This window comes from Mercenaria mercenaria, chromosome 7 (genome assembly GCF_021730395.1).
Source record: "Mercenaria mercenaria strain notata chromosome 7, MADL_Memer_1, whole genome shotgun sequence".
NCBI classification, from domain to species: Eukaryota; Metazoa; Mollusca; class Bivalvia; order Venerida; family Veneridae; genus Mercenaria; species Mercenaria mercenaria.
This window is the reverse complement of record NC_069367.1, coordinates 32,592,742-32,619,825: the sequence shown is the minus strand read 5'-3', so window position 1 is coordinate 32,619,825 and position 27,084 is coordinate 32,592,742. Positions and strand designations below refer to the sequence as shown.

The 27,084-nt window shown below is 35.2% G+C and overlaps 3 protein-coding genes across 3 annotated transcripts in view; all 3 read right to left on the bottom strand.

Annotated features, from left to right (window-relative positions):
• The window catches only part of LOC123554551 (uncharacterized), a 179,333-nt gene that overhangs the window by 129,210 nt on the left and 23,039 nt on the right, over nt 1–27,084 (bottom strand). The window lies entirely within an intron of this gene.
• LOC123554550 (tumor necrosis factor ligand superfamily member 14-like) lies at nt 153–6,167 on the bottom strand. Its single transcript, XM_045344779.2, has 5 exons — nt 6,012–6,167; nt 4,571–4,864; nt 3,820–3,853; nt 3,438–3,536; nt 153–1,989 (listed from the first exon to the last, which is right to left on the bottom strand). The coding sequence occupies exons 1-5, from the start codon at nt 6,102–6,104 to the stop codon at nt 1,580–1,582; spliced, it is 930 nt and encodes a 309-aa protein (XP_045200714.2). The 5' UTR covers nt 6,105–6,167; the 3' UTR covers nt 153–1,579.
• Nucleotides 16,331–19,740, bottom strand: LOC123554552 (uncharacterized). Its single transcript, XM_045344782.2, has 4 exons — nt 19,371–19,740; nt 18,835–18,871; nt 18,455–18,562; nt 16,331–17,097 (listed from the first exon to the last, which is right to left on the bottom strand). The coding sequence occupies exons 1-4, from the start codon at nt 19,698–19,700 to the stop codon at nt 16,697–16,699; spliced, it is 876 nt and encodes a 291-aa protein (XP_045200717.1). The 5' UTR covers nt 19,701–19,740; the 3' UTR covers nt 16,331–16,696.

The following is a 27,084-nucleotide window of genomic DNA, read 5'->3' as shown; positions in this document are numbered from 1 at the left end:
AATTGCTTTAAAACATTTTATTCCTTCTGCACCTGCAGCACAGCACAACATCGAGTACGCCATACAAAGTGATACATGCAAAAGCAAAATCATTCTTTTTGAAAGACAATGGATTGGGCCACACATTTTAGAAGTGCAAGACAGTAAACATCTAGTATTTGTAGATATTTTAATGGCAGAAATATGTTAAAATGATTATCAAAACAAAAACAATATAAAGGTATCCTTTTACGATAAAAAAGTATTTTGCCTGCCGCTCCACACCCCTTCTCGGTATTTCTTTATGTCAGTTTAAGTAAAACAGATTTCAATGTTGTTCAGGCCTAGATCTTGACAGTGGGCCAAGGGATTTCTGTCTTCACCAGCACAGTTGGGGGCTAATGACTATCACAGTATGGTTCCAATAAACAAGGGTCATTGTTTTTTTGGAGAGTCAGTCTATCTTACAAGTGTATCAGTTAGTGAGAAGGGGAAATAGTGTAATTTATTCAATAAATATTGTTAACTTTTCAAGTTATACTCTTTTTTTTTTGCATTTCTTATGTTGATCAAACACAATAATAAAATAATAAGAAACTTATTTATACAATAATAAAATAACGAGAAACTTACTTTAATAGGAAATAACTCTTTAGGAAATAAGTAGTACTACGTTTTTATTTTTTCAAATTGTGTCTGGAGAATTGTGATATTTCAGAAAAATATGACTTTCACTCATCTAAAGCTTGCAGAATACTGTTAATAACATTTGTCTAAACTTGAAAACCAAATGTGCATTTCCGTGTTACAAAGTAATGCATAAAAAAAAGTATACTTTTTGCAACTTACTGAAATTGAATATTCAGAGTAGATGGAACACAATATACCCAGTAGTATTATATTCAAATAATGGTGATTGCATGAATACGAGAAAATCATTTTCCCATTCTTTTTATAAGTATTCTATATAAATATAATGGAAGGATCACTTTTATCCTTATGACCATTTTATGATATTGGAAAATATTGTTTGTCAACACAAAGAACTGAGTTTTCACTAAACCGTGTTTTATTATCATTATTAATTTCAATGTTATTACTGTATGTTTTATTATTTAATATGTAATATTAGATAATAATAATAATAATAATTATTATTATTATTATTATTAATAGTAATAATTATTATTATTATTACTATTATTATCATCAATATAACATTAAAATAATAAAAATTATTATCTATATAATATCAAAATAATAATAATTATCATTATTCCACATTCACTGAAGGAAAATTAATTTCTTTCAACTCCACTGCACACATCTTCTTGGTCTAGTTGGGACCCTTGCTGTGCTAATTGCCCTCTAATCAGTTACTATTACATAATTGCTGATAATCAGCAGATAAAATGGGAGTTGTATATTGGATTGCGGGTGGGGGGGGACACTTATATAATAGAGGATCTAGGCCTTTAAGGTTTCTTCCACATAAAAAAACACAAACCATATTTCTAAAAATACTTGACATCACGCATACAAAGAAATTACAGATTTATATATTTCTTTCATATCTTGATGCATTATTCTTTTGTTGCATTTAGGTCAGATACAACCCGAAATGATTCCCCTCCTGGCTTGGTACCAGGCTTTTTGGGTACGAAGTGTTCACAAATATCTCGTCGTGTTCCTCCAAGTAAAACACAGCTCCTATAGTACTTGTGGTTTTATCATTTGCAGAGGGCATTTCACACAGTGACTTTGAGGCTTCGAGGATCTTTCGCGTAGTTCCATCCTTCCTGGAATAGTGGTGCATGTAGTGGTCTAGACGTGTAGGGTTTTCTTCGTATGTGACCACAGTTGGCGTGGTTTTCTGAACATTTCTAAACATAATTTGTGAAAATACATAATAGTAGCCTGGCTCCTTTATTGTCAGTTTTCCATCCTTGTAGGTGATACCACCTTTCAGAAATGACTCGGATGTTTGCCAGCGAATTATATCTCCTACACCTAAAAGAAAAGTAAACATTTCATATAGAAAGCGAATGAACTTTTAAAAGGTATAGATTTTTAAATATATCAAGAATTATATAATATATATTTAATCCCCGCCACGAGTGGTGGGGGTTATAGGAATAGTCTCCGTCCGTCCTTCCGTTCCTCCGTCCTTCTGTCTTCCGTCCTTCCGTAATATTTCGTGTCCGCTCTGTATCTCCTTGAAGGATTTTCGAATGATAACCTCATCAAGACGTTGTGCAGAACCCATGAGTCAGTCATGTCGGTTCAAGGTCAATGTCACAACTAAAGGTCAAAGGGTTGAGTCTTCCATTTCGTGTCCGCTCGGTATCTCCTAAACGCCTTGAAGGATAATCATGAAACTTGGGTCAAATAATAACCTCATCAAGACAATGTGTAAAACTGACAAGTCAGCCATGTCGGCTCAAGGTCAAGGTCACAACTCAAGGTCAAATGTTTGAGCCTTCCATTTCGTGTCCTCTCTATATCTCCTAAAACCCTAGAAGGATAATCATGAAACTTGGATCAAATAATCACCTCATCAAGACGATGTGCTGAGCTTATAAGTCAGCTATGTTGGCTAAAGGTCACAACTCAAGGTCAAAGGTTTGAGCCTTCAATTTTGTGTCCGCTCTGTATCTCCTAAATCCCTTGAAGGATTTTAATCATACTTTGGTCAAATGATCACCTCATGAAGGCAATGTGCAGAACTTATGAGTCAGCCATGTTGGCTCAAGGTCAAGGTCAAAATTCCGGGTCAAAGGTTTGAGCCTTCCATTTTGTGTCCGCTCTGATCTCCTAATGCCCTTGAAGGATGCATATGAAACCTGGATAAAATGCTCACCTATCCAAGGCGATGTCGGCTCAAGGTCAAGGTCATAACTCAAGGTCAAAGTTTTAGCCTTCTATTTCGTGTCCGCTCTATATCTCCTAAAACCCTAGAAGGAATTTATAAAAGTTGGGTCATATGATCACCTCATCAAGACGATGTGCAGAACTGACGAGTCAGCCATGCCGGTTCAAGGTCAAGGTCACAACTTAGGGTCAAAGGTTTGAGCCTTCCATTTTGTGTCTACTCTGTATTCCGAAACCCATTGAAGGAATTTCATCACACTTTGGTCAAATGATCACCTCATCAAGAACTCATGAGTCAGCCATGCCAACTCAAGGTCAAGGTCACAACGCAAGGTCAAAGGTTTGAGTTTTGTATCTCCTAAACCATTGAAGGATTTTCAAGGAACTTGGGTCAAATGATTACCTCACCATGTCCGTTCAAGGTCAAGGCACAGTTCAAGGTTAAATAAAGGTTTACCCTTTCACTATCCATCACAGTGGCGGGGGATTTAGCTGTATTTCAGACTGCCTTGTCATATACAACGTTTTGTTTTACAAAATTCGCAGAAATAACTTTTGGAAAGATATTAATAATAATTTATACACACCTTCATTCTCCATTTCAAACATGGATATTCCATTCATTTGAGCAGAAGGAAGAACTTTTGTTGTATGTTTGCATTCTTTCGATACTAAGGGATATAAACCTGCGAAAGAGATTGTTTTAATACACAGAAAAGGCATATGTATCAGGTATAAAAAGCTGCATCTTTTCTTCTAATTTAAAAATGGTCCCATGTGGTTCTGGCTCGCCATAAAACCTATACTGTGTTAGTGCGCCGTAAAACCCAAATAAATACTAGTAAATATATAAATTTAAAAATGTACAAAGGAGTTCTTTGAAGTTTACAAAACAAATTGTAGCCCTGAAGCTCTTTGATATTAGCATAACTTCAAAATTGTATAAATAATGTCTAAATCAACACTTACTTGACTTAACTCCTGTGTCTTTACTTTCTATTGCCTAAAATTGATAGAGATAATTAAGTAAGTAATTTGGTTATTGGTCGACATCAAGCATTTTTACTCAAATGAATTAAATAGTTTTGTGTTTCAAGCTTTGAGTCAAAAATTTAATATTCTCACTTCTTTAAAAGAGAAACAAGAAAAATGTTACAACTAAAAAAGTAAATAATTATGCTTATCAGTGATTTTGAAACAGTGTGCTATTGGTAATTCGGTAGTAAAATGTATTGAATATTGTTAGCTAGAGGCTATGGTAACAAAACGAAATTTGAAACTTAGCAGGGGTTATGTTCTAATTTTACATTTTTACGGTTTGGTCCCCCTTTCTGTTTTCTTTCATCTCTCTTTAAATAAAAAAAATGATAATAATCAAATTGTGTATCATATCAATAAAAAGACATCTTAAGATGGCAAGAGAAGCATTTTAAGTATCCTGATTAGATTGAAATTAATCCTTAAACCAACAGTTTATGGTAGGATTCTTTTAAATTTCATTTATTAATGACATAAAAAAGTAATGAAATTTCATTTTCGCTTTGTTTATTTGCCGATAATACATCATAATGGAATTCTTTATGTACTACCAGGATATCTAATGAGGATTATATCTTGCAATTCAAAACTGAAACTCATGACAAACCTATGACTGATTTTGTGTCAAGCAGTAAAAATATAATTTAAATGAATTTTAGCTTGATCATTATGACACATGTACCTCAGACACCATCCAGTCCAGAATGCTGCTTGTGTATCCGCAGCAAACCCATTCCTCTGACTGTTCCCTTTGTGTTCTCGATATTTTCCCTTTCACTTCCTCTGGTAGTTCTTCACTGAGCAGACCCAATTCCTTACACGCAAGACACATCGTTTGTTCACGTGGTTCAAGTGCAATCTGTCTAGTTACTCGCCATTTCACAACAAGGATTATCAATGACATCATCAGCCCAATATTCAGCAATATTAGGATGACAACCAAATATTTTGTTGTCTGTTTTGAAGTCTTCTTTTCCTACATGAAAATTATTTATTTTTAATAAAATGAATACTCAATAATATGTACAACGTATGCCCCGAAGCAGACCTAATCTATTAAAAACTGAACAAAAAAATCAGATATACATCGTTTGAAAGGTGCCATATGAATTATGTATGAAAAATGTTGAAAATATACATAATTGCAACAACGTGGTTTAGCTCAAGGTGGACATAATTTAGACCACTGACCTACTGACCTGAAAAATGATAGGAAACATCTGTTCCCTGCCACCTGTCTTTTAAGTTTGAGGTTTCTGAGATGAAGAATGCTTCACTTATCAACAAGAAACCTCTTTTGCAGCTCCAGATCAACATAATCCGGACCTTTGGGCTACCTTCCTCAAATGGTTTCATCTGCCTGTGATGACTCTTAATCAATGGAGTTCCGAGTTCAAGTGATCTTGAGTTATATATCAGAAAGCAATCTTAAGCTCAAGGTCACTGCAACCATTTTGTAACCAACCGCAAAATCATCTGCTGGTCACGACCAATCTGCCTAGGAAGTTTAAGGTCCTTAAGTAGAAGTACTAGTATTCTTGCGTTATTGATCTGAAAACAACTTCAAGATCAGAGCAACAATTGTGCAACCAGCCTCAAAATCTAGAGAGGTCATATAACGAGCAACATCCCTACCAAGTCTGAGATTTCTACACGCAAGCGTTCTTAAGTTATCGATCAGAAACTGATTTTCTGCTCATGGTCACTACAACCATGACCTTTGAACAACTGTCCTTAAAATCTATAGGGGTCATCTGCTGGTCGAGAGTACCAGCCTCGATAATTTCAGCTCGAGGTCATTGCGACTTTGCCCTTAGTAACCGACCTAAAAATCTATAGGGATCATCTGTCGCTCAAGATCAACCTGTATAAAATTTTGAATTTCGTGCGCCAAAGCTTTCTACTGTTATCGTTCAGAAACCGTGGGAACGGACGGATAGACAGACGGTCGTTCCGATTACTGTATGCATACTTACATTTGAGATGATGCACTTATTACAATATATATGTATAATGAATAAATTCTATGTCAACAATATGAATCTAAAAATATAAATTACACGTTATTCATTAACGATATAGTAAGTAAAAATGACAATTCAAATATTAAATGCTATACATACCGCATTCGATTTCCAAGACATTTTTTCGACGTTCGTTTTCTCCATATTACACAACATTTTTTCCTTAACAAAATCATTTTCCTGGTCCGCCATTTTATAGATTACTTGCTGATATAAATATAAATGTTATATTGGATTTCCACTTTATTATGTCAAGGTTAAACCTTGACGAAATAGCTATCTTAATGGTGTAAATGATCTATATATAGATAATCAATGTTTTAAATCTGATATATTGCAATTGTTATATGGTTAAAAACATCTAAACGTTGATTTGTAGGTTTGGGATTTCACACTTGTTTAACTCATCAGAATGTTTTATTATCAGTGAGACAATTGTCTGTCATAAAATTTATTAAACATGGTGTATTTAAATTACCGGTCAAGAATGCCATGCTTTATTTTTAATACAATACATATATTTATGAATGTACTAATATTTGTCCTCACTGGACAATAACGAGTACTGTCGTTTAATGACCCATTTTTTTTTTTTAATTTTGGTGACCGTATTTTATTTCATTTAACAAATAATGTTTGAATTACATCAAATAATACTTAAAATATATTTTGTATTTCACTCTCACTATACAGGGTAATTAGATGTAGTAGATGTTTTGTTTCCTTAGAAATGTGATTTTTTGTTGTATCTTCACTTAACCGCCTGAAACTGCCAAATGTTATAAACTTTTAACTTCTGAACGTTGAAAGACTGAATTCTCTGTCAACTTTATTTCGCAAAGGTTTTGTAACGACATATTTTTTATGCATGATATATAATAGGTAACATTTTAACATTTTTCAAACATAATTTTCAGTAAAACTTTCTCTAACAAATACATGTTTTATTTCCTTTCAAATTGCAACATTGATGTTTAAATTTTGTGCCTATTTTTTCACTTTATTTGATTACATTACTAAAATAATAATAAAGGGTAGTTGAACGTTTTGTAAGCGTCTTCAATGCAATGGGTTAAATACCAGCATGTGCCAGCTGACCTTGAATCATGATAACCTTGATATAACTATCTTATTCATCGTAAAATAACCTTCAAATAAATATTTCTGCGCAAATTGCTATCTGGGTGCAAATCTAAAGCGTAGATTTGTTTTTGTTGTGTATATATTGAAATGATATTATTTACTCTTATATCACAATGAACTTTATGTCGTCTTTTAAGCTGTGTGACAAGCATTTGTTGCATAACGTAAGCAGTTCAAACGTTACATGTAGTTGCCCATATATATTCATAAAAAGATAATAACCGTGACTTGATACTCGGTTAGCAGTTCTGAATATTGCACATTACTTATTTGTTTCTGCAACAACTGGCATCATTCCCATGCGTTACGTAAACGTTATATCGTTGGCTTGAACAATAAAATGACTTTGGGTTTCCAATAATGTGCAGCATTTATGGAGATAAATATATTAATGCTCTTGAATCCTGTTCTACTTCGGAGAGGTTTGGTAAGTGTTTGACTGAGTTTTCTTAAGCGGGCCTGATCATACATCAATTCTCGTCCATAATTATATTTTATCGGGAAGGAACGTGTGATGCATAGACAGTGTTCTTCATAAACATACATCTCAGTCAGGATTATGATATTAAAGATATACATACGCCCTGGTGTACTTTTAAAATGACGAAGGAAGGAAAAACGCAACCAAGCAAACTTATAGCAGACATTGTTATCTAGTTACGGACTAGCCCATTATTTCAACTTGGAAGCATTCGGCTTGTTTTAATAGATAAAACTCAATGTATCATTTGAGGTTCCACGTACACTGCCATATGAAGATATCTGCGGATGTCTCTAGATTGTATTTTTGTATTTGTAACTTATGCAAATATTGAGTTCTGCTTAACTTTGCGCTAGAGGGTGGTTTCATTTACACGTTATTTTATCAAAAATACATAACATTACGCTGCAGGTGATGAACGAGTACTAATCAATGTTATTTGTCTTTAAAACGTCCTGACGCGATTCCTGTTTACGGACATTGATTTCCCGCCCTTTGTTTAAATACACTGCTATATGTAATTAGTTCAAAAAGAAAGTCATTCGTTTGATTTTGTTTTTACTATAGTTTATTGAATATGGTATGCACAGCCTCGTTACTGCCGTAAACAGTTGCCTGTGAGCTGGATGTTCCTAACTGCTCCTATAACCAATGAAAGTATCCCATATGTTTTGCAGTGACAAAGACAAGCAAAAATACCGAGCCAGCTGTTCTTCTTTTCGGACTTCACTCGTGATTAAATAACACGCTGCTTGAGTAAAAAAAACAGCAATTTATTGTCGACGGCTCACTGGCCTTTTGTGTTCCATGGAGATTTAAAGAAATGTCTTCGTATAATTCGCGACAAGGAAGTATGCCTACGAATATTGAAGAACCAGTAAGATTATCTGGGGAGGTCATAGATGGACGGCATATTGTGTTGTTGCCACGTAGTAAAACTATATAATGGTACCATAAACAAGTCACGGTAGTTAAACAAACTATATGCCCATGCATCGAAGTATGTGTTCTGATAAATGGTTTCAAAAATATTCTGAAATGAATCGTAAACAACTTCGGATGCAATAAAAATGTTCTATTCCAATCATGTTACGATACTGTATTCCAAATAAAAAGCCTCGTTTTGAAAAATAAAACAAAGGGACGCAGTGGGCATTTTTCTCAGAACCCGTTTTAGATAAGCATCAGTTCAAACCGCAGTGATGACGACTTGTCTGTTATTATTGTAAGAAGAAAGTAGAACCACACTTTATCAAAGTCATAGTAAACGTAACTAAAATTTGGGGTAAATTGAAAATTTTGGCTACTTGTGCATTGAAAATCGGTACCTCTTGGTATTTTTTTTATTAAGGTCCATCTTTACGTATAGTTTAAGAGATATGGTGTAGAAACTTTCTAAATTTATCAACCACCGTTTTGTTACTGAGAAGACCAGAACGAGAACTTCTGATGCTTTTTGTCAGAACTTTATCCGTTACTGTACGTTTTTCATTTAGGTAAAATTGTTAATACTTTAAGAGCATCGCTTTGAAACTATGTACAATTAGATGAGTACAGTAACCCTGTTACCGTTTTTTTTTACGAATTATGGCCCTTTTTACCTAAAAAAAATGGTGAAAAAGATTAAGGTTTTAGACTCCTGGTTTTCGTGAATTCTTGATTTAGTTGCCATGGTGTCTTTTTTAAACAAGTCATTATTGAAAATTTTATATCATTGCTTATTTCAAAATGTTATAAAAAATTATATAAATATTCATATTTCTACACGCTATGCAAAAAAGCGGATTTATTTAAGTTTGTGTAACAAACGTTCTTATACGGAAGAGCATTAGTGCCAGGTGCGTTTTTTTATTAACTCGAAATTTCGACTTATCAACTCCAAATTTCGAGTTACTATCTTGCCCTTTTATCCGCAAAATTTGAACGTCTGTCCGTCTGTCAAAGGCCAAAAATGTAATGGACGACTTTTGACTCTTCAAAGTGTAATCATCTTTATACACATCCATATATTGTACCGAACATGTAGGGACTTGAACATATACTACCATACATCAATGTATGACCTACCATAGCCTCTAGAGCTACTCCAGATTTCAAACTATATTAAACTATATTCCATTGATATATGGGCTCAAACTAGGTTGAAAACCTTTCAGACTTAAGCATGGTTTAGGCACCTGAGGTCTTCCTCCAACGTCGCCTGTGTCGGTGCGACGTTACACCCAACAAAATCAATAAATAAAGAAACATGGTTTAAAAAGTGATATTTTCGATGAGCAAACGCTGCCATATGACCCTGTAGGGCTACCCAACAGATACACCAGGTACCGAACCTTGGCAAGGACCTATACATTAACGTAAACAATTATAGTTAGTAACTCGAAATTTCGAGTTAGTAACTCGAAATTTCGACTTAGTAACTCGAAATTTCAAGATACGTAACTCGGAATTTCGAGATATTAACTTAGTAACTCGAAATTTCGACTTAGTAACTCGAAATTTCGATATAATTAACTCGACATTTCGACTTAATAACTTGGAATTTCGAGTTAATAAATAACATACACCTGGCACTAATGCTCTTCCGTATTCTTAACACTTAAATTCACAGAACAATAATACTTGATCTGACTGACAATCTTTAAAAGCATACTTTTTACAATTTATGTAACCAAAATCATTCTTTATTATATATCACATAATGCAGTTCATTTATAACCTAAAGTTTGTAAAGTGTCTTAGTTCAGATCCGTACAATCAAGTAACCTCAACTTTAATTATCACATAGGAAGAATGTTGTACCCTGACAATATATAAATATCATATGGCAGCGTGTGTGACTTTGATATTATCAACCCGAGGACAGAATGTCACCCGAGGCGAAAGCCGAGTGGTGACATTCTGTTTCGAGGGTTGACAATATCAATGTCACACACGCTGCCATATGATATTTATTTTATTATACCGAACAAAATTAAGCACAATTTTTTTTTAAAAAAATGTGTTTAATTCATTTAATTAAACAGTTTCATCTTAAGTGCGGTAATCGCCTGTGTACACAGTTAATATAGTGACGTCATTACTATATGACATTGTGTACAAGGGAGGCAATCATTTGACTAAAAACCTGAAGCAGTTATTTGCCCTTATATGACATTCAAAATATCAGTGTGGTCACATGACCTGACAGTCACTCCGGCTTGGTCACGTGTCAAAAATGTTGAAAATGTTTCTGATAGTCAAAATATCTGTTTTTCTGGTAATGGGATTTTACCATTGTAGATAAAATTGAGGTATAATAAAATGAAATATTAGCTGGGCTACTTGATAAATTCAGACGTATTGTTACTTGTATGAAACTGGATTTTATATACAAGTATTTTGAGCTAACAATGAATCAGAAAATATTCGACATCTGTTTAAACAGGTATTATTTCATTCACACTTTATTCGTAGGCGCGTGTTTTCTTTTTATTATTCTTTATAATGATCTTTCAAACGAGTAGCGACAATCGAGCGTCCATGCTATAAACGCTCGCCGTACCATTTTCGTTTCCCTTAAAGGCTCATTATATTCCGATTCTGTCATTTTACTACCTTTTCACTGTCTAAATAATTTACAAATTTCATTAGCTATCTCTTACGACCTTGAACATAAAAGGAGATAAAATATTGTGTAGTATTTACTTTGACACAATAAAACTGACACTTGAAGAGTGCTTTATATATAACAAAGATACTCATAATTACGGTGTTCCGTTAGGGCCAGCGCTTGCTCCCTGTGAACGCGAAGCGCGAAGGTACGACGGTACGATGGCGAAGCGTGACAGTACGATGACGAAGCGCGACAGTACGATGGTGACAACACGACAGTGCGATGGCGAAGCGCGACAGTACGATGGCGAAGCGCGACACTACGATGGTGACAGTCCGTCGTACTGTCGCACTTCGCCATCGTACTGTCGCGCTTCACCATCGTAGTGTCACCATCGTACTGTCGCGCTTCGCCATCGCACTGTCGCACTTCACCATCGTAGTGTCAACATCGCACTGTCACGCTTCGCCATCGTACTGTCGCGCTTCACCATCGTACTGTCGCGCTTCGCCATCGCACTGTCGTGCTTCACCATCGTAGTGTCACCATCGTACTGTCGCCCTTCGCCATCGTACTGTCGCGCTTCACCAACTTTTCTCTGTTTACTTAAGGGCCGACTTTAATGTTCAGAATTGTACGGTCAGACGGAGGGACGTGCTTTGGATATACTTACTAATAATCTTTTTTAACATAAATCTACTTTTTTATTTAATACGTTTCTTCAATTAAAACTATAGGGTCAGTGGTAAAAAGGCAAGTCGGTCGGGTAAGCGGAAACAAACAACTGTATTCCAGACCTAATTAACACTTTTGCATAAAACATAGCCAAAAGCTTTATAAGCAAAATGTATACAACAGTGTATTTGTATTATTTTTAGCTGACAATATATACTTTTAAAGTTTCATGGCTTGAAATATATGAGCTGATTAAACAACATTTTCTCACAAAACAATTAATTACATGTAAATACATTAACATTTATTTTTCCACAGAGAGGACAGGCTCGGATCCAGTGCCGGGCCGAGGGGGCCCGTGCCCCCCCCCCCCCCCTCCCATCCCCCAGTTGGCTGAGAAGTGACCAATACTCATCAGAGATGCACCCTACTATTTTGGCAGAGGAATATTTTTTCGCTCAAAATTTAGACCCAGAAACACACCAGAGGCCACCATTTCATACCTTCATTTCAAAATTGTCCAGGGGGAGAGCACCCCTGTCCACCAAATCAAGAGGGGAGTAACATACCCCTACAATATCTCAAAGTTTAGACCTAAAAATGCCCCAGAGGACACCATTTTATGCCTGTATTTCAAAAATTTCCAGGGGAATAGCCCCCTGATCCCAACGCTCCCCTAATATGAGAAGAGTACACCCACTAATAAATGCACCTGAGGATACCATTTCATCCCTGTATTTCAAAAAAATATTCCAGGGGAAGACCCCTGAATCCCTAACATTGGTATAAAGGCACCCTCTCCAATACCTTGTTATGCGCCTCTGCGGTGACGTTTTAATGCGTTCAAGACTGGTGCCCCCCCCCCCCCCACCCCACCCCGCCCCCAGTAAAAAAATACTGGATCCGGCTCTGGAGGTTAATTTTGAATACAATGGTATTTTGTTCATAAATAACACGCGGTTGGGTGATATTCGTTTTTGTTATCCCTCAAGTAAACAAAGTAAAATAGCCATAGATCAACGGAACCTATTTTGGAATAATACATTTTAAACAATCTTAAGGTATGATATTTTTTAATATCATCATGCCAGATGATATTCATTTAAGTGACACTCAGCCGAGGAATTTTCATTTGAATAACATCAGGTCTGGTGATATTCATTTCAATAATACCCGTCCAATTATTTGATCATTGGACAGAGTTGACAATACTATACAATACAGAGTTTAAGACAACAGAGAAAAGATAGTGAAACGCGACAGTACGATGGCGAAGCGCGACAGTACGATGGTGACACTACGATGGTGAAGCGCGACAGTGCGATGGCGAAGCGCGACAGTACGATGGTGAAGCGCGACACTACGATGGTGACACTACGATGGTGAATCGCGACAGTGCGATGGCGAAGCGCGACAGTACGATGGTGACACTACGATGGTGAAGCGCGACAGTGAGATGGCGAAGCGCGACACTACGATGGTGAAGCGCGACAGTACGATGGTGAAGTGCGACAGTACGACGGACTGTCACCATCGTAGTGTCGTGCTTCGCCATCGTACTGTCGCGCTTCACCATCGCACTGTCGTGTTGTCACCATCGTACTGTCGCGCTTCGCCATCGTACCGTCGTACCTTCGCGCTTCGCGTTCACAGGGAGCAAGCGCTGGCCCTAACGGAACACCGTACATAATTCATTTCGAATTTGATCTTACGTGGAATTCTTGACTCGGCATGAATAAATCTGAATAAGATCTCGTTGTTTCGATTTTTCAACTATATCTGCAACGTTGCTTCTAGTCATGTGTCATCATTTATCAAATTATTATTAACCGCTGTCTCAACAGGCTGTTTATCTTCAGCGCGTGTTTATACTTTGTGGCTGTTGTTTATTTTATTTGATCTTTGTCGGTAAAACAAATAACATTTGCATGTAGGCATATGTCAGATCACGCTCATGCTGACACAAACATCACAAGTGCAGCTTATCAGCCTGGGAATTTATGCGTGACATTTCGAAATGATCTTCATGCATTTATTCCACTTGTAAATTATTAAGGAAAGCGTCTATTCGTACGAAAACGACAAATCATATGTAGAAATACGTGTCCGATACTTTTACATTGCTGTTGCTGTTGCCGGGTGCTTGTTACGTTTCTCCAGTGTACTTCAACCGTATACAGGGCTGGCCGTCGATAAAACCACTGAGCTACATTGAAACTAGCGTTAGGTCACACATATGATATACATTTTGTATGGTTATAACGTCGATTATTTTGAGCGTTAATTTTGATGAGTTTTCTTTAGTTCTCAGTGTTAGAATAGAACTGCTAGAGGCATATGACCGCAAGACATGTTTGAATCAAATGAAAGGAAGTTTTAATCAATTAAACTACTTAAACATACTGAGCCAAGTAAAGTTTCTTTTTGATCCCATTTTAAGTAGGGGTTTCCGTGGCCGAGTGGTTAAATTCGCTTATTTTAAATTACTTGTCCCTCATCGATGGGGATTCGAGCCTCGCTTAGGGCGTAGACATTTTTCATGTGAGGGCTTACGAAAGAGGGTTCTACCCAGGTGCCCACCCGTGTTGCTCGTAAGATTATATGATTCTTTCCCTGGTTGTAGGTGCAGATGGGAATTTCAGGCCTCGAGGGTAACTGTTGAGGCGGTAACGAGGCTCCAGCCGAGTTACCGCCTAAACAGTTACCCAAGATATTCCCATCTGCACCTATAACCAGTGACAGAATCTTTTTCTTGCATACCGATATCAAAAAATTATAATGAAAATAAAATCAATCGGACGGCTTTCTTTTTAGAACTATTTCCTATAGCAGCGTATTTAAACAAAGCGCGGGAAAGCAACGTCCGTAAACAGGAAAGACGCCATGACGTTTCAAAGACAAATAACAATGTTTAGTTCCGGTTTGTTTCATCAGTTTCAGCGTAACATTATGTATTTTTGATAAAATAACATTTTTTTTAATCGAGAAATATACTTTCAGGAACAAAGAGGAACTGTCAAGGTATTGGATTTCTATTCCGTTTTTTTTTTTTTAAATTAAATATAAAAACTACATAAATCTTCTACATATGTGTAGTTCGTAATACATCATTTAAACCGAGAGAGCGATCTTACACCCCGGGGTGTAGGAGTGTAAGATGGATTTTTCCACCACCGGTAAAAATACCGGAAATCCCCGTCTGGTATGCAAGAAACCTGTGATCTTTATCCTCCATGAAAAGCTTTGAAGTTGCCATACGGCCTTCAACTGTGTCGATGTGACGTTAAACCCCTACAAAAACCAACAATTTCTAAGTAACGAAATTCGGAGAACTTAACATAAATCTTGAGAGGACTGTGGTTTTAAATTACGATTTTTTTCTATTAAATCCATAGATAATATTGTTTCTTATATATTGTCCCTGTTATTCCCTGACATTTATATGGGTGCATATAGCTTTGCTGCTGTCTGTTCGTCCAATATATACGTTCGTCCGTCCGTCCGTCCGTATTTACGTCCCGAAATCATGTGCTATCCAACTCCTCCCATACTATCCACCTGCTTTGGCTCAAAGTTTCACAGATGAACAAGCTTGATGTGCAACGAAATGGCCATAAATGTGGTACTGAATGCATTAAAACTACTAATTGCTTTCCAAATATATTGCAATTATTAACATTGATTTTCTAAATGATAAACCAATATTTTATATGTATGGAAAGGTATAGCTGTCTTCCATCTATTAACATCAAATTTCAGTAGCATCACTAACGTTAACAGCTTAATTCCATCTGTCTTGTATCAACTTTCAATGACGTCACCAACGCTATTTAGGATTTTATACATATTTAATTGACTACAAAACAGTTAACTGCTTTTTAAATAGAGGAAAGATTTTTTTCTGTGATTTTTTAACTTCACTTATGACCCTCTGATAGTTTTGCTATACAGACTATAAAAAAATCTTGTGTGTCTAACTCCTCCAATACTATCAGCTTGTTTTGCTTCAAACTTTCATAGATGAACAAGCTTGATGTGCAGATGATAATAAAGGGAGGGACTTTTTGTGACTATTTTTACTGCAGTTATGACCCTATGATAGTTTTGCTACTTTGTATATAGAATATAGAAAAAAATCCGCGTGTCGAAGTCCTCTGACTCTTTTGAATGGGTATGCTTGATGTTGCACGGATGGAGGAAATTCATGTGATAATGATCACAAATGATTGACTTTTCTCTGTGACTTAGTTTCACAAAATAGGCCCTTGTGAAGAAATTTTATGTGTTCAACTCCTCACTCTTACACTTTTTGAAAGAATGGATTCAGTGTTGCTCAGTCTTATCTGATTACAATTTGCATTAAACTTTTAATCAAACATCCTTCATGTGAAGATGGCCTGTACCAAAACTGGCACATTATAAGGTGGCATCCGTGTCCAATGAACACAATTCTATCTGTGAGTTTGAAAGCCAGTAAAAAAAAGATAAAAGTCTTCGGCTTAGTAAAGAGAAGTCAAAATTCCACACTGTTAAAGTGAAATATAATTTGCCGCTTCTTGATTAATATTGTCACTACATTTTAAAATATATCTTTAATCGTAAACATAATTAAAAGAAACTATTCAATATATAAGTTTCTAGTTCTTGCATAAACATCGGGAAAAAATAACACATTTCAGTAGCAACGAAAACGTGAATAAAAGACATAATTTCATATCTCTAAGACTGGCTGTATAATAATAGCAGATGTTTACCTTATCGTGAACAATTTGACGATTAAAGCAAGATACATAAAACAGCAACACGAACCTTATTGAGGAAGACCTGGACAAATGTTTCAAGTTTTATGTTAGTTATTAAATATTTCTAGTGTTGTTCATAACCACAGTACTACCTCAACGGAATGATACCAAAAACGTTTGTCGCAGATTTTGAAATCAGGCGACTTGCCTCTGACACTCGTACGAAAATAGTTTCATCTCTTGCCAGGAAAACATGGCTTCCGACGTTAAGGGTCGAAACAGCATTGTTGTCTGTGGTGTTGTAAATCGCCTTTCTTTGCAGCAGTATACGCTCGTGCCCGCGTCTTTTGGCGCATATCCGTATATAGAATCTGCAAATCTGGCCGTTTTGGCTGTCGGTACCGCTTATGTTCATTGATACTGTCGCATAAATAAAGTAAAATCGAGCTTCCGGAACTTTCAGTTCGCCATTTTGGAAATCGAGCTGTTTCGATATGAACGCATTTTCCGGGTGATTGTCCCAACGAATTTTGACATTTCTTCCGTGCCCTTCAATACAAATGTGATTGAATTAGGTAAAAATGTCAAAGCCTGTTTTTTTCAAGAAGATTGTATTTATGTTGGTGGAGTGAACATTACTTTATATTGTATATCTATACATGTGTAACTCATTTCAAGAGTTTAAATATTTCTATGAGGGAGCATATACCCAAAGACAAAGACTTAGTATTATATACTATTTTGTACCTTTTCTTGTACATGCTCAAATATGTTATTTGCTTTATCTGAGATGGTTAATATATTATAATTTAAAATGAAAATTGCTTTCGCGTTTAACAGAGGCCAGAAATAAAATTGTGTTTCGGGGAACGGTCCAATAAAAGCTAAGTAGAATGGGTTTTGAACATTTTGTTCTTCTTTTGTCGAGTTCAAACGACAGAGCCAGTCGCGAATGCCTAAGATGACATGCCTTTGTGATCAAATATGTATCTTTAAACTACATATTTTATCTTTTTGCAAAGAGAGTACATAATAAATATATATAATCGTGTTGTTTCTTTTCTTAGAGCTCAAGTGCACGGATAAACCATGCAATTAGAAGTACATGTGAATTAAGATTATAATTCTGTATGTTCTGCATGTATCTAAAATCACAGTCACGAAGATAGCTAACACTTGAATTCTAAGACCTTCAAAGATATTTTTAATATGTTTATTATACCCCACCCATTTCTACACAAACCTTCGTGCATTGCGAGCGATACCTCCAACATATCGTTTACGTGGCATCTAACGTCGACTTTTTATCTAATGAGGTGCTGGCATTGAGCGCCCTGAACCATCTCATATCCATTGGAGTGGATGCATCTCTCCACCAAAAACATTTAAGACGAATGTCGGTAATTTGCTGATTTGATGCGATCCACGGACGCTTGTTTTAAAACGCGTTCTCAATATGGATTGCACAGTTTTGAAAAATAGCTCAGGGTATCCGAATGATTACTAATTAAAACGCAACGGTTTCCTAATTCACGAAACGGCAACAACAAAAAAAATTGTAAAGTTGTAATAAATATTAGGGTCGTTGGATGGTGATGGGGTTCAGCAGGAAGGGCCGGATTCCTAGCAACACAGAATTTCTTAGGCCTGATAAATGGAACGGAAACTCGGCATATTGTATATTTTAGCTGCAAATGTTTATTGAAATGAAGAACTATATACTGCACATGCCACCTGTAAAAGGACATAGCAGCAGGAATGACAGTTACCTTCGTTTTGACAAAAACCTGTTCTGTAAATTTAATATTTTTTATTATTAGAGATGCTTAATAATGTTTAAGCACGGTTTGAATACTGTGTCAAAATATTTTGATATTTCTTCATTTAACACTTCATCTATATTTACCTTTGAATGTTTGGTGACTTGCAAATTTTATAAAAGAGGCGCTCAGATAACCGGAGGACTCTCTTAGACTTTCGATCCCGCATTGTAAATAGGGTTGTTGTACTTGTCCTGAAAAATATATGCTTTCAATATTCAACCCAGATGAGTTCAATTTTGGAAGTGTTACTGTTTCTATATCCGTTCGTACTATGACGGTAAATAGGTACTACGAAAAGGTACTCTCAAAAAGCATTTTATTGATTATAGAAATGAAATTATGCGCTCTGTGTCGTTCAGTTTGTTCTATTATCATTTTAATTCCATATAATTCAAATGCATTTTAATGTTAATGATGATCAGTGGCTATTAAACTTTCAGACTCCAAATCATTAAATAGATACCTTTTGATAGTCTTAGTCTTGATTTCCGCTCTACAATCTGCAAAAGAAATCCTTAAAGTAAAATGATTCCTTACTTGTGGCTCCTGGAGATAAAATGGAAACCCTGAAGACGACAAAACGTTGAAAACATTAAATGTGGTATTTTATGCCTTGTATATAAAACTTAACGAATGACATAATTGGACGTTTTATGGTTATTTTCGTTATCAAAAGCACAAATGAATAAAGAGCGAATAAAAAATTAAAGATCTGACACTCTCAAATTAAAATCTTATCAAAGATAAACAGAATGATGGTATAAGCAGCAGAAACATAATATGATAACACATGTACAAAGTTGTCATCTTGCCACCTCGTCTTTGAAATAAATGACGTCATCAAAAGGACTATAACTGAAAAATTGAATTATATAATAGAACAGTGCATACAAATATGATAGATTTAACGGGTAATAGAGCTATATCAATAAAAGATACCATTTATAAATCGGTCATACTATTTTAAGAAATATTTGTTAAAACACTTTTTATAATTACCTTTTCTACAGTTTTCGTCAAGTTTGTGCAGCTGCAAACGTATCTATTTTTATACAAAAAGTATCTGAATTGATTTTTCTTTACATTAAAAGTGTCATAATCCTCATATGGACTAAGTGACAACTCGTCACAAAATACTGGATAATGATCCAAGTGTGTAATGTAGTCTCCAGTGTCTTTAAAATGAGCCTCTTCTGCTTGAAATTTAAAAACTAATATATTTAGTGACAGAAGCAAAATTAACAAAACCGTCAGCACTATTATCACTTTGACAATATTATATACACCATGATCCTGTTGTATACAATTTTGATTACAGATTGCACGCATTTGTACTGTAAACGAAAGATTGTCAGGTGTAAACTGTGCATTGCAATAAGTAACTTTATATATTTTCTTATCAGATACGCAATTTAAATAAATTACGGTTTAATAGTTTTTACACTAGTGCAAAATGATCATAAGAAACTGAAACTTGTTATATATTTAGAGACATTAAATATTACACTTAGATTAATATGTCGCTCTTGGTGTTTAAACATTTATACTTAAAGTGGCATTATGCGCCTTTTTACGGCACAGTGTGTTTTAGTGAATGTTTTATAAAAGAAAATTTCGGTTGTTGTGCATTAAAATATGTGTTACATTAACAATAATGCCGCACATGTATTTGAAGTTAATGCTTTAGAAAATAAAGAAATCGAGCAAATAAAATAATAGTTCTTTTCTTCGATCTTCTACACAGTGATCTCCCTTACCTATAGGTTTTACCGACTGTTTTAATGCAAAAAAATATTTTCTTGCTCTTAAAAGATTATCTCCGTCATGTTTCATAAATTTAACAACAACCAACGTGTTGAGTTTTCGTTCCCAGTAAGGGTCATAAATGTATTTATTGGCACTTGTATTCAATTGGTTACATATCATAATAGTTTTTGCATTTGTAAGAGCACTTTGTGTAAAATTCATAAATGCTGAAATTGAATAGCCGAGCTACAGACGACCGGGGCTAAAACTAACCTGAGGTGTTAGAAATTGGTCATAATAAGAACGGGCATTCATTTACAAATGAATTACTACGGATTTAGCAGACCAAAAGGTTCCTTGTAGCACATATGCAATGATTTGTTGTTGTTTTTTGGGGGTTTTTTTTAAGAAAATCTGATTTAAGCACCATATTACGGATGTTTAATATGGCAGTGATAAAATTATGTTCGTTTACTTTATGTTCAATTTTTGTTCATGATCGACTTCCTTTTATTTGATCAGGAAATTTCATTGTTTTACAATGCTAAAGTTAGTCGACCGCTTAAAGGATGGTTAAGAAATAAAAGTTATCTTTACTGTCTATACAGTTTACAGTAACTGCAGTATATGCGTTCGAGGGTGTTCAAAACTACCTGGAAAAGTGTTCTAATATATTTATTTCTGCCCTATTTTGCTAAAAGTTAAAGATATGATAAAGTGGAACATATCAAATGTGAATATTTAAATAACAGATTTCATAACTAGCATACAACTTGTTTATCGTCTCTATGGCAACGGCAGAATGCTATTAAGGCAATGTCATCATCACACACAATTAATCAATACAGCTCGTGATTGTTTCTAACCATTAAATGCTTTTCCTACCTCTTCCTAAGAACAAATAAAATGTTTATACTCTTCATATGACATATCCATCGTGTTGATGAAAAAGGACACTGAACAATGATTTACCTAATTATTGTCCTAAGAAAATAAGATTTTGACATATCAACTACGTATTCCCTAACCTACATTATATAACAGCCTCGTTGAGTTTTGGTGATACATGAAGGAATGACAGCACTTTTCCGGGAATTTATTGAACACCCGCTCTCGTTTCCATACCACTACAGAGACGACAGTTACAAGTTAAGATTTTTTTTGCAGAAGAGTAATGTTTGTTTGGCTTTTTTTTCAGGATGCATTTCAAATATCCGATTGTAAATTCTTCTACAACATTCGACGACACGGAAAAACAAATTGTAACCAATTTTTATAAATATGGCGGCTTTAATAGTAGTATGTGGTAATAACACAATGAATGATATCATGTTTCATTTAATGTAGTGTTCAATCGATTATCTTTTAACTGTTTACATTCATCAGTGTTAATGGCATGCGAAACGTGTAATCTTATTGTAATCTCATCTTGTTGTTCTCAATAAATATTATTGTGTCTCGAAAAGAACCAGTCAATCGTGCAAAATACCGGTAACATGATTTGTAAAACGTCTGCACGCAAATTGTGCCACAATCTTATAACCTACGACTGATCCATTAAATTGTAATTAATGGATCACGGGTACATTTAAACGTTAAACTATTAAGAACAAAATGCAATAATTACGAGTCGGATTCGTTAATTTATTGTTCGATTAGGGACCTCCATTGCCGTGTGTTTCAGGGTGGTAATCAAACTCTGTTCGAAACTTTTGTATATAATGCACAAGTACCAATAAATATATTCACTGATGGTGTTCTTAAAATCTGATTTTCCTATTCTTGCTGCAGTTATCTAAGTAAAAGAATAAATTGGCTAAAAAAAACTTTGTCGAAAGAATGATATAAATAAATTTCTTATAGATATTTGTTTTTGTGTATCAATAATGACACAATATAAGTACGGTGATATGTTTAGGACACGCACTCATTTAGTAGGCTGATTATTTCCCGTAGCTTTGTTACCACGAGCGCTCGAGATAAAATGTTAACGTAGGTTTGATAAACAGTTTTCTAACATTATTAGATCTAGTAAAGAGAGTACATGTTAAGCAGACATCTATATGATTTTACCAAAGATGTTAGAAACAGTTAGAGAGGTCCATACTATCCACCGATAAAACAAGAGTCAGCAGGAAATGCCACATTCAAAGAACGCGGTCATCTATTGAACTCACCGTATCAAAAGCTGAAAATGTAATGTATACATGTGCATGCCGACTGAGCACATGTACATGTACATATATGTACAAATGAATGTTGCTGCTATTGTTGTGTTTAACGTCACGCCGACACGATTAGAAGTCATTTGGCGACTTGAAATCAAGCTTTTTACAGCAGAGGAAGACTCCAAGTGCATTATTTCAGGCACGAGCGGGCATCTGGTTAGAACCGCAACTTGTGAACACAGAAACTATGCTGATCTGTAACAAAAGTGTTTTATTGTACACTTTGTACGCGATCAGTTGATGGATTATTGAACTAAGGCGTGCGTACAATAGGAAAGAAATTATCTGATTTCGAAGAGGGGTTTTTAACCTTCGAGGGTGTCTTTAACAGAGGTTATACTGTATATGCCATTTTTATTTTATCAATGGACCATATATAATCAGGTACGAAGGCAGCAATCTGGTAAACGCAAAATCACAAACCATTATTTAGAGAAAGAAAAGAGTAATAATTAATAAGAAATTATTATTTCAACACTGAAATGGCACGTGAGTAAGCGTCCAACACAATACACCCGTCATACATGACACAACTATTTCATCAGTATAAATGAAAACTAAAACACAATTAAGTGGTAAATGGCCGCGACTTCATTTACAGATTTATCATGGCAGATGGTAAGGTGATATAATGTTTAAAATGAATACACTATACATACAACTCAACATATATGCTGGAAATTACTTAATTTCATTTACCATAAAAGTGAAAACTGATAAAGAACAAGAATAAATGAATCAATATAATTTGTATCCCAGCGAAAAAAATCAATTATCCCGAGCAATGACTGCATGGGGAAACTTGCCTTGAGGATACACATTCCATAATTAGTTAAAACCGAATGCATTTTTGTAGTTATTCATTACCCCCCCCCCCCCCCCCCCCGCCCCCACCCCCTGCCAGGTACTATACCTGAAAAGCACTTATGTGTGCTGAAGAGCCACTAAAAATATTATTTTATAAACATATATGTACATATTAACTGTCGACATAAAATAATAATTGCCCCAAAATATAACGAATGAGAGAGATAGTTTAGAATGTAAATTCACGACATTCAAATACCATGCGATGAATATGTGTACCATGAATGCAAGAGTACCAAATATATGTTTACAAATAGGCGCACTTTTTTTTCTTATCTTATTTTATTTTATTTCATTCTTTTGCTCTGTTAGGTATCACGGATCGCCACACCGAGATATACATAAATGTTTGGGAAAATAGTGATATGCTGAAATATTTACTAAATATTCATTTGCACCACTAAAGACAAGTACTCGATCCAAAGGATAGTTCAAAACAAAGCAGAAAACTATAGGGACACTTCAAGGGGGTCAAGCAAACTTTGCAAACCCAGTCGTTAGAGGTCACTGACTTTTGGGATTTACTGACTCAGTATAAACCGGTCACTGACTTGTGCGTTTTACTGACTCAGTGTAAACAGGTCACTGACTTGTGCGCTTTACTGACTCAGTGCGCTTTACTGATACGTTTTTACATTGACTAAGGGTAAACAAGTCACTGACTTGTGTGCTTAACTGTCTCAGTGCGCTTAACTGACACTTTTTTACACTGACTAAGGGTAAACAAGTCACTGACTTGTGCGCTTTATTGATACTTTTTTACACTGACCCAGGGTAAACAAGTCACTGGCTAGTACGCTTTATTGACTCAGTGCGGTTTACTGATACTTTTTTACACTGACTCGGGGTAAACAAGTCACTGACTTGTGCGCCTTACTGATATTGTTTTACACTGACTCAGGGTAAACAAATTACTTACTTGTGCGCTTTACTGACTCAGTGCGGTTTACTGATACATTTTACACTGACTAAGGGTAAACAAGTCACTGACTTGTGCGCTTTATTGATACTTTTTTACACTGACCCAGGGTAAACAAGTCACTGGCTAGTGCGCTTTGTTGACTCAGTGCGGTTTACTGATACTTTTTACACTGGCTCAGGGTAAACAAGTCAATGACTTGTGCGCTTTACTGATATTGTTTTACACTGACTCAGGGTAAACAAGTTACTTACTTGTGCGCTTTACTGACTCAGTGCGGTTTACTGATACTTTTTACACTGACTAAGGATAAACAAGTCACTGACTTGTGCGCTTTACTGATATTTTTTTAAACTGACTCAGGGTAAACAAGTTACTTACTTGTGCGCTTTACTGACTCAGTGCAGTTTACTGAAACTTTTTTACAATGACTAAGGGTAAACAAGTCACTGATTTGTGCGCTTTACTGATATTTTTTTACACTGACTCAGGGTAAACAAGTTACTTACTTGTGCGCTTTACTGACTCAGTGCAGTTTACTGAAACTTTTTTACACTGACTCAGGGTAAACAAGTCATTGACTTGTGCGCTTTACTGATATTTTTTACACTGAATCAGGGTAAACAAGTTAATTACGTGTGCGCTTTATTGACTCAGTGCGGTTTACTGATACTTTTTACACTGACTCGGGGTAAACAAGTCACTGACTTGTGCGCTTTATTGACTCAGTGCGGTATACTGATACTTTTTTACACTGACTAAGGGTAAACAAGTCACTGACGTGTGCGCTTTACTCACTCAGTGATTTGCTCAAATTCTTTAAGCATGTAAGTGAAGATCTATAAATGTGACACTAAGCCGACATACTACGTCCAGGCTACCTGAACAGTGATTAAGGGATATATAAAGCCTCTTAAACCAATATAAACCAAGGGCGAAGGACCTCGGCAAAAAGGACGAACAGTGTTTTTACAATATCTTGTAATCATAGGTGCACCCTCCATTAAGTATGCGACTTATTTACAAGTGCATACAATATACACTACTGTATAAGTGTCTTACAGGTGACTAACTGAAGAAAACGAAGCAGATATGGAAGTCTGGTTTTCAGCCCCAATCTCTTTTTAATGTTTGTTCACACACTCCTCACAGCGGTTGTAAACGTTAAATGTACGTCAAGGGAGAAAATCTGTGAGATTCAAGATTTCAAGATTTTCTTTATAACTGGACCCATACGGGCATCAGTATTATAATAACAACAAATTTAACAAAACAAACATTTAAAGGGTCTACATAAAATAAAACAGTAGTTTTACGGTCATAATAGATCTGATACAAATATTTTGTAAGCTTAAAGATAAAAGACGGTGTACATTTAGAATTAACCAGGTTTGAAAACAGTGTTTTAACTGGCCAGCAAATAACTGCCAGTGACAAAAACCTATTCCTCCCAAAACATTTGAAGTCTTTTCTGTACAAACAATGCTAACTTAAAAAGAAGAGAACTATCATTACTATGAAATAAACGTTGAAATGACATTACATTTGACTGTTGAAAGTAACTACATATATATTTTACCCTGTCTAAATTTAAGTACGGACATTCTATAATGTAATGAAATTTATCTCCTGAAGATGTATTATTACACAGATAACAAGTCCTGTTATTGAGCTCAATATTAAAAATATCCCTCTTTCAACTCGAAACAAATTGTTCCTACATCGGAAATGACACAGGGATATTGCGAGATTTGTTGGTAAAACTTAAAAATATTTTTCAAACTCAAAGGTTGTTATAAATATTCTGTAACACAAGCATTTTCTGGAAACTTGCAAAATTGTTTTCATTCCAAGATTAAATAAACTGGCCTTCAACCTCTGTTGTACAATATTGCGGAAATACACTGGTGAAAATACTGATTGATTCAACCAGTATTCAGCAAATCCAACTTGTTCTAAAAGTTCTTTTACATATGAAATCCAAGAACAATAATTTACATTTTCTGATGGGGTCTCAACATGAACCTGTAAAGTATACAGTTTCTTTTTTTGTTTACTATTAATAATAATAACTATTAATCTTGTAATCTACAAACTTAAGGCACAATATAAGAGCAGATTGGTTTGTATATACTTTAATTAACTCCCTTTAGATTCATAATCACCATTTGCAATACAGAATTAGCAACAGACGATAAGACAGGTAAGATGATATTTTGTTAAAGTTTAAGTATCAGACGAGCTGTAATAACTTTGAAATGATGTACAAAATGTTACCTACAAAAAGCATAGGGTGGACCCAGTTCACCAAAATTTCTCGTCGTTTTCTTTTTTTTTTTCATTTCCCATCCTTTTAGCTCTGATTTTCAACATTTTAATGATAAGCAAATTTCTCGATGCTTGAATTGTTCGACAAACCTGCAAACCTACTAAACTTCATGTCCTCTTTACCTACCTTAATCAAGCGCGTAGCTACCTTTACGCAAATACGCAGTTGCGTAGTGAAAATCCGGCAACCATACACAATTAATTGGCTAGTGTCATGCAACGGAGATGACTTCATACACTACCATTGCTTACTTCATATTGTGTTTGAAGTACAGTAAACTCCGGTTTTAGCGAACTCATCGGGACAAGCAAGTGCGTTTTCGTTATAACCTGAGTTTGTAATGAAATTAAAGCGAACCTGTTTCTTATAGACATTACATGTATTTGTATAGCAAACGTATTTTTATGATTAATTGATTTAACGTGCATTGAAATTCACCAATTGTCTTTGTAGTTTTATAACAATTTAGGTACAGTTTTGCAATTTATCTCATAATCCTACTATCTGATTGCTTATTTTGTAATAATCCTGACCATGTGAAATATTACAATCATACGCTGTCTAGGAGGAATTTTTTATAACAAAATTATAATACAGTGTTAACAATTAATAAAATGTTGGTTG

Bases quoted from the DNA above. Each gene is read 5' to 3' on its own strand.
- LOC123554550 (XM_045344779.2), bottom strand. From the start codon at position 6,104: ATGGCGGACCAGGAAAATGATTTTGTTAAGGAAAAAATGTTGTGTAAT. The intron at 3,537-3,819 runs GTAAGTGTTGAT...TCTCTTTCGCAG, and splicing joins AGACACAGGAGTTAAGTCAA to GTTTATATCCCTTAGTATCG. The intron at 1,990-3,437 runs GTGTGTATAAAT...CTTTTCTTTTAG, and splicing joins GTTTGAAATGGAGAATGAAG to GTGTAGGAGATATAATTCGC.
- LOC123554552 (XM_045344782.2), bottom strand. From the start codon at position 19,700: ATGCGTGCAATCTGTAATCAAAATTGTATACAACAGGATCATGGTGTA. The intron at 18,872-19,370 runs GTAATTATAAAA...TTTCTTTTGCAG, and splicing joins TGACGAAAACTGTAGAAAAG to ATTGTAGAGCGGAAATCAAG. The intron at 17,098-18,454 runs GTAAATATAGAT...TTTGTATTGAAG, and splicing joins AAGTCACCAAACATTCAAAG to GGCACGGAAGAAATGTCAAA.